General features: G+C 44.3%; 1 protein-coding gene across 2 annotated transcripts in view; it reads left to right on the top strand.

Moving 5' to 3' along the window:
• Positions 1–8,175: 8,175 nt before the first annotated feature.
• CPT2 (carnitine palmitoyltransferase 2) overlaps positions 8,176–8,859 on the top strand; it is a 28,885-nt gene continuing 28,201 nt past the window's right edge. The window contains exon 1 of one of the 2 annotated variants that reach the window (XM_007471173.1): positions 8,176–8,770. In XM_007471173.1, coding sequence (XP_007471235.1) covers positions 8,619–8,770 — 152 coding nt within the window. In that variant the 5' untranslated portion in view covers positions 8,176–8,618. The remainder of the gene's footprint in view (positions 8,771–8,859) is intronic. The other variant, XM_007471174.1, reaches the window with a different exon arrangement.

Raw genomic sequence — 8,859 nt, 5'->3', positions numbered from 1 at the left:
GAATCAACAGAGTGTTTTTAAAATGCAGTTTGGTTGCTAAAACCTTTCAGGAGACAGAGCTGAAGCTCTAAGGAGTCAGCTTCCTGCTCTTCTTCTGGGCTTGTCCAGCTGCTTGAGTGACCCTACGTCAGAGGTTTCCAATCAGAAGCAACCTCGACCCCCAGCCCTCAAAGTTGGCCCTCAAATCTTCCCACCCAAATGCTACTCCAAGGAGAGGGAGAAGGGTCCCTATATTCCCCTTCTAGCCTTTATTATCCTTTTACTCAGCCCTAAAATATCCTATTTCCCTCCAGGTGACAGGTCCTCTAGGGGAGTAAGGAAGTCTCTGATGGAGCTCCGGCCTCTGAGATTTGATGGAGGGGATGGGAGAACCCTGGGCTGGCTCACCCCACTCACATGGGGTGCTGTGTCTCGGGCAGCAAGTCCTTGTGAAGGCTCCAGGAAAGTGAGGAGGTGGTCAGAGAAGCCCAGAGGATGAGGGGTAGACATGGCAAAGGGGAAGGACCAGTCCCTGAAGACTCTGCCAACATCTTGCCAGCCTTGATTCACAGGGCTATAATAGCCTTTTTCTACAATTTTAGAAAAACTCAAAAGCTTTCCCACAGATTTCAAAATGAGATTGGCAAACAATGGAATAACATACTGACTTTCCAGGACAAGCATGATCAGTTACGTGTCAGATATAAAGAGAGATGAAGGGGAAAGAATTCTCTTGGGCATGGGAACTCTCCATCTCCTGGGAGTTCAGCACAGCCCTGAGCTGGATAATGGCGATGCTGAGGAGAGGCAGGATGGCTAACATTTAATAAGCACTCTCTCTGCCCCAGGCACTGTGCTAAGCCCCTGCTAGATTATCTCCATTGAGATCTCACACAGCAACCCCATGAGCTGGGCAGTTGTCATGTGACCATTTTATAGATGAGGAGAAAAGATGCAGAGTTATGGCTTGCCCAGGATCACAGGATTGGAACCCAGATTGTCTCACAGCAGAGTCCATGGCCCTAACTGCTAAACCAAACAGCAGCTAAGCCATAGTCTGGTCATTAGGGATCTCCCAGCAAATGGCTGAGAACGCGAGATAAACAAATCCTTTCCACTCAGGGCAGGAATCCAAGTGCCCATCATTCAGTGCTCATTTTTCCATATATATTTTAGGAAATGCATTCCGGGAAAACATGAGTCTATAGCCCCTGCAGCATACTTTTGCTTTCTGTATTCTCAGTATCACCGCTAATATTTTATGGCGTGCTCTCTGCGAATTGAACAGCAGGGGTTTTTTCACATCTAACCTTCCTTCCGTCGTAACTGATTTCCAGCAATGTTTTTCAGAACTCTCAGCAGCACCATTGTTTATGGAATGTTTGGATAACATGATTATAAGATATTTAAAGAGACTTTAGAACACAAAAAGTAAACACAAGCTACCACGGTTACTCGAAGAAATTCTGGAGCGTGTGAACTGGAGCGTTGCTGGTTCACACAATTTTGACTGGACCCGGCAAGGATTTCTGTTTACCGGCTAAGATGGCGCCACTATGTGGCAAGAATGTGAACACCGTCCACAATTGACTTGGATAGCCAGTCTTGGAAGTTGTGGGTCCTGATTGTTTTTAATTCAGGAGAGTTGCATTATTTTAAAGTTGTACACATAAAGTCAGGCTTTATTAGCATCTCATATCACACCATTTCAAATTATCAGGGAGCCTCTAAAGTACAGTGTGGGTGACCTATAGATCATGGTTCAAGACTCCTCCTCCTGTCACTTTCAGCTGATAAAAGCCATGTGTAGTAGATGGAAATTCTGATAACCTAACATTAAATGCATCATAGAGGGGCCTTGGTTGCACCCTATCTGGGAAGTCCTCAAAAATATGGTGACAGATTGACTTTAAATGGCACTCTGGAATTGAACCAAAGAACCTTGGGCTTTCTGAGCCAGAAGAATATGAACGACAATATGGTGACCCTTCGGGAAAGTACATGTTAATCGTGTGAATTTAGTCACAGTCACAAGCTTGCTTTGGCTCAGTAGGGTGTCTTTACATATATCTGATTTGAGAACCCATCCTGGATAGATTTCATTGGTTAAGCTCTTAAAGTTCTGGATCTTATGACCTATGTCTATCTCAAAGGATTGTTGTGAGGATTAAATGACATAACATTGGTACAGCACACAGCAGAGGGTGGCAGTCAATAATTTTTGGTTGCTTTTCCTTTTACTATTTGAAATGTGCTTTGTAAATTACGAAGTGACAAATGTCATTGACAAATACTTGTTTGTATGATGTAGGTGGAACTGGTCCAGTGGAAGAGACCAGTGTTTCTTAAATGCTAATGTACCTGCAAATCACCTGAAGATCTTGTTAAAATGCAGTTTCTGGTTCAGTAGATCTGGGATGGAGCCTGAGAGTCTCCATTTCTAACAAGCTCTCAGGTGATTCCAGTCGACCAGCTGCGCTTGAATACCAAAGGTATAGAACAGTGATCTTAAGCAGACTGTACATTAGAATTACCTACTTGTAAAGTATGGACTCTCAGCCCCAACACTATATCTACTGAATCAGAATTTCCAAGGGTGGGGTTCAGGCATTTATAGTTTTAATAAGCGACCCAAATGATGCTGGTGCTCAAAATCTTCTTAAATCTCCTCTCCAGACAATTCTGATTCATTCAATCAGCTGATACTTGTTGAGCTTCTACTCTGTGCCATGCATTGAACTTGGTGAGGAGGACAAACCAAAGAACAGCAGCAACAAAGCATATGATAAATGCTGGACACTGAGTGCTTTATACGGGACAGGGGGTGTGAGGGTTCAGCCAGACTGTTCAGTCAAGGGCAAGGAAGGCTTCTCCGTGGGAGGGGAAGTTAGGACTAAGTTTAAAAGGTGAATGGGACCAAGTAAGAACAACAAGAAGACGTAACATGCTAGGAAAGACTTGGGTTTACCCATGGGAGGGGTAAGTAGCTAAGTTAGAGAAGAAATTAGGAACAAGATCATAAAGGAGTGCTATAGGCTAAAGAGTTTGACCTTCATTATGAAGTCTAGGGGTTTTTGTTGTCGTTGTTGTTTGTTTTTTTTTTTTTTTGCGGTACACGGGCCTCTCACTGTTGTGGCCTCTCCCGTTTCGGAGCACAGGCTCCAGATGCGCAGGCTCAGCGGCCATGGCTCACGGGCCCAGCCGCTCCGCGGCATGTGGGGGTCTTCCCGGACCGGGGCACGAACCCGTGCCCCCTGCATCGGCAGGCGGACTCTCAACCACTGTGCCACCAGGGGAACCCAAGTCTAGGGTTTTAAGAAGTATCTAGCAAATAGCAAACACACAATAAATGTTAGCCCTCATCATCATCATCATCATCATCGTTATTATTATTATTATTATTATTAATGTCAGTTTGTGGTTTAGAAAGATTATACTGACAGCATGATGGAGAGGACTGGAGGAGACCTAAACTGGAAACAGGACAGGTAGTCACAAACTACTACAGTAAAGCAGTGAAGGACTTGGTCCCTGCAATAATTTAAAAACTCATACCTTCATGAACTGTTGCAAATTCCTTTCACTTACAAACTTGAGAAGAAGTCAGTGTAAAACTTAGTCCAGTTTTATTAATAAAGGAAGCTGAGGATCTGAAATAAACTGACTTGTTTAAGGTCGCATGACAAGTACATGGGAGCACCTGGTCTGTCTGACTTCCCTTCTGCTGCCCACACGGTGCAGCAGGCAGAAACCCTATAAGAACACTGGGAAGGTTAGGTTCATTCCTCTTAGTTGGTGTGTTGATTGGCCTGGCCTTGAAGGGACCCAGAGTTCAGTCCTTGCTGCCATTAGCTCCATATTCCCAATTACGGAAATTGTGGGAAACTGGACCTCCCAACACTAGGATTCTCAGACAGTTTTGAGAGGTACCCGGATGTGGCTTCCAACTTTTCCCAACATGGTCTTGAAGCTGATGGGATAATGGAAGCAAAGCAGCAATAGCAAAAGTACAGATATTGGAGCAGGTGGCAGAGGTGAGTGGTGAAGTTATCTTGACCCATCCTTCTCTTCTTTCTCAGTTTTTGTGTTTTTTTTGGCCGTGCCATGTGGGATTTTAGTTCCCTGACCAGGGATCGAACCTCACCCCCTGCATTGGAAGCCCGGAGTCTTAACCACTGGACCGCAGGGAAGTCCCCTTGTCTTCTCTCTATTAAAGACATGCCCCTTCCTCCAATCCATTCCCTCTCATTTCCTCCAGGACATTCTCCATCAGTTAATTTCTACCTCTATTTAATCTCTGTCTTCCCATTGGCTCCTCCCTCTCAGCCTTCAAATTTGCTCCAGTCTTGCTCATCTTTGAAGGGTCTCCCCATCTCAGTCCTGCCATATTCTCAAGAAAGGTTGTGAGGAAAATAAAGAACTCTCATGCACTGTTGAAGAGAATGTAAACTGGTGCAGCCACTATGGAAAACAGTATGGAGGTTTCTCAAAATATTAAAAATAGAACTACCATTTGATCAAGCAATTCCACTTCTTTGTATATATCCAGAGGAAATGAAAACACTAATTTGAAACGGTATATGCACCCCTGTGTTCATTGCAGCACTATTTACAATAGCCAAGATATGGAAATAACCTAAGTGTCCATAGATGGATGAATGGATAAAGAAGATGTGGCATATATATATATATATATATATATATATATATATATATAATATATATATATATATAAAACTGCCCAGATAGGCAGTTGAATGGAAATAAAAGGTAATAAGAAATTCCTGTGTACAACGGGGCCTTGATTTTGTTTTTTTTAATACTTTCTAAGTGGACTAATTTCTTTGAAGCACATTGTATTTATATTTTCATCCCCGCTTAGAATTTAACATTTCCTACTGACTTGCTTTCCTTCCGTAAGAAAAGAAAGAAAGAGTCCAGGAAAAAAGTTTCAGAAACAAGAAGGTGAAAAGTGCAAGATTCTAAGCCGACTTATTTATTTCAAAAATCCCTAATAACCTGGAGATACTCCTGTTCTATCTGAAGCCTCACTGTGGGGCACCACACTCCCTTACAGGGGCTAAGTGCCCCTACCTGAGCCTTCTGTGATCACCTGGCCTCCTGACGTGGGGTTGGGTGAACAGTCCTGGACCCCTGGGAACCAGCTGTCCACAGGTAATGGGAGAGATCCAGTTTCCATGCCAGTGGCTAATGCTTAGAGCCTGGCTTTTGAAACCTGTAAGTATTAGGTTTTAGTCCATTCGTGCGCAGACTTTGACAGGGGAGGTCTTGGAATCATTTCTTTAAGTAAGGCCTTATTGGGTAAAAGTTCTTGAGGGCATATATATATATATTGCATATATATATATATATATATATGCAATATATATATATATGCAATAGTACTCATATATATAATATATATATATGAGTACTATTTATATATAGTACTATATATATATATGCAATATATATTGCATATATATATATGCAATAGTACTCAGCTATAAAAAAAAGAATGAAATCTTGCCATTTGAGACAACATGGATGGACCTAGAGGGTATTATGCTAAGTGAAATAAGTCAGAGAGAGAAAGACAAATACCATATGATCTCATTTATATGTGGAACCTAAAAAACTAAACAAACAAACTAAACTAAACTAAACAAAAACTAAACTAAACAAACAAACAAAACAAAAAATCAAGCTCATAGATACAGAGAACAGATTGACGGTTGCCAGAGGGCAGGGGGTTGGGGGGTGGGCAAAATGGGTGAAGGGGGTCAATAGCTACAATCTTCCAGTTACAAAATAAATGAGTCATGGGGATGTAATGTCCAGCATGATGACTATACTTAATAATACTGTATTGCACATCTGAAGTTGTTAAGAGAATAAATCTTAAAAGTCTTCATCACAAGAAAAAAAGATTTTTGTGATTATGTATGGTGACTAATGGTAACTAGACTTATTGTGGTATTCATTTCATAGTGTATACAAATATCAAATCATTACGTTGTCCCCCAGAAACTAACTTAATGTTATATATCAGTTACACCTCAATAAAAATGTTTATTGTTTTTAAGAACTTTGGTTTTGAATAAGAATATTACTTAAACGTGTCCACCATGTTCTGCTTTTTCGTAGTTAATTTGAAACAGAGCAGAACTCTGGGATTACTTTGATACAATTTATTCTTCAGAATTTTTCTCTAAGTAGAGGAACTTTCTTGACCCTTACACAGCAAAATATGGTGTTTCTGGTCCTCCAGTTCATGTCTATCCTTAATGTGATACAAGCCCCAGGGCCAGACCAAGAAGAAAGAAGGCAAGCACCTACCCATGATAGGCCCTGTGCTAGAAACCTGGGTACATAAATGAAAACGAGATCTCTGCCTTGCATAATGAATCATAATATAGTTCTGTTTTCCATATATACAGTAAAACATTGTGAAAAGTGCTGTGGAATCAGAGGCAGAAACTTGTTCTTGTGGGAAGGAGGAAGGATGAGGATTGAGGAAGACTTCATAGAGGCTGTGAGTTTTGAAATGGGATTTGAAGGATGTTAGAGTGTACTAGGAAGACATGCATGGAAAAAATATTTCAGACAGTAGGCACAGCTTAAAAAAAAAAAGCATGGAGTGAGGACAAGTTCTGGGAATGGTGAACATTTCAGTGTTACTACAGCATAGGGTTCTTGGGGTGACATCATGGGAAGTGGAGAACCAGGTGGGTGCCAGAAAAAGGTCTTGGACAACCTGTCTGAGGGGTTAGATTTGTTACTATTGGCCATGCACCTCCAGAAGTCTTTTGGGCCCTCTTCAGCTATTAGACTTCATGGGCACATTCCCTGGCCCTCTGTCTCTAGAAATGAGCCACTGCTCTTCTATTAGGTTCACTGTTTCTTCCGGGTTCTCTGAACCCCTTAGCTCTACACATTTCCTGATGTCTGCCTCAGGTTTCAAGGCTTTGTAAACTGTCTGGATTTGGAGTAAGCTTTTTCAGAAAGGATTTGATATTCTCCCTCTGGTCCTATACGCTACAGGCAAATGGCACTGATGTTTTAGACTTGGGTCTAAACAGTGCTGTCTGTTCTTCCCTCAAGGGAGGAGGATTAGACATTCAGTATTTTTAAGTTTCATGTTCAGTTCTTAGGGATTTGTAGTCACCACTGAATGAGTGTGGGCTCATTAGTGATCTTCCTGTTCAATCAGGGGTTACCTAACTAGATAAGGACAGAGTTGAGACCAAAACTCAGATCTGACTCCCAGTCTAGTGCTCTTTTCAGTGTGCTCCAGCTTCTGGCACTGCTTAGTCAGTTATGGGACAGAGCAGATGTACTGGGCTACCTCAAACCCACAGGGCCACGAGTGAGAGCTGAAGCTAAGGGAAGATCCTGTTCCTGGAATGGAATTCTGTACCTCAAGCCAGACAGCATGATTTTGTGTCTTTTGATACCTCCTTTTCTTCTGTAAAATGGGAGCAGAGCCTGCTTAATCCTAAACTGCAGCTGAAAGCAAGAATGGGAGTGTGGTGGGGTTGCTCTGTGATGAGTAAGGGCTCTATCCAAGTTGTATAATCTTAGAGTCAGAGTTGGAAGGAAACTTGGAGGTGATCTGTGGGGACAGGCAGCCTCATAGGGTCCACTGAGCATAGAAGGCTTCCTAGGGCCAGAGGCAGAGCTTCCTCTCTTTGGAAATGTTCAAACGGAGAAAGGATGTTCTAGCAGAAGGGATCCTGCTCTAAAAAGGGTTTTCTGCACAGAAGTGGTGGCTGGATGGGAGACTCCATGGTTTCCGGCTTCTACACACATTTTCTCTATTATTATTATTATTTTTGCCGCGCTGCATAGCTTGCGGGATTTTAGTTCCCCCACCAGCGATTGAACCCGGCCCACGACAGTGAAAGCGCGGAGGTCCTAACCACTGGACCGCCAGGGAACTCCTGCACACATTTTCTCTAATACCGGCTCAAGTGAGCTCGAAGGGCAGCTCGGCGGGGCTAATCACGGTACGTCAAAAACCTTCTGCTGGGCAAACTTGACGGGTGACTATTTAACGACAGCAGCCACCATTTACTGCTTACAGCGCCAGGAACCGTATACACACCAAGTTGTTTCATTTCACATCTAGGAACGTGGGGGCTGGGCTGAATGATCATACCTCTACTTCTCAGATAAGGAAACAGAGGTTTAAATTTTTTCCCACGATCTCCCAGGGACAGAGTCTGGACAAAATTTATCAGATTCCAAAAGTTTTTTTCGGCTTCCCTTATTCTCCAGTTCAGTTTCTATCTTGTTCGAAAACAGGAGAAGGTGTGGCTTCGGAGCTCGGTTTCCTGCCGCCTAGAGAGCAGTAGAGAGACCAACAGAGCCGGGAGGCGACGGCCGTCCCAATCCCGCAGTGGGCTGGACCCTCTGAGCCTCGGTGGGCCTGTGGGCGGGCCTATTTGCGGGCGGGCCCATCTGCGGGCGGGGCCCTCCGTGGGCGGGGCCAGAAGGCCGGAAGTTGTTCCGTGGACCGGCACAAACTGAACGCGAGTCCCTGACGCAGCGCCCTAGGGCACTGTGGGCTGCGGCCTGGTCTCTGTAACCAGAACTTCGCATTCTCCGCGTTCTCGCTGCTGCCGCCTCCCGGGACGATGGTGGCCGGCCTGCTGCTGCGCGCCTGGCCCCGGGGCCTTGCCTTTGGCCCGGGAGCCCCCAGTCGGCTCCTGAGCACAGGCTTCGACCCGGGCCAGTACCTGCAGCTGAGCATCGTGCCCACTATGCACTACCAGGACAGTCTGCCCAGGTGAGCCCGGCCTCCCCGTCCCCGCCGTCCACGCGAGCAGGGGTTCGGCCCCAGCCTCTCTCCAATCACTCATGCCTATTCTGCTGAAC

The sequence above is a fragment of the Lipotes vexillifer genome, unplaced genomic scaffold, assembly GCF_000442215.2.
Source record: "Lipotes vexillifer unplaced genomic scaffold, Lipotes_vexillifer_v1.1 scaffold1003, whole genome shotgun sequence".
Lineage (NCBI taxonomy): Eukaryota > Metazoa > Chordata > Mammalia > Artiodactyla > Lipotidae > Lipotes > Lipotes vexillifer.
Note: the sequence above shows the minus strand (reverse complement) of the source record. Positions and strands in the feature narration are given on the sequence as shown.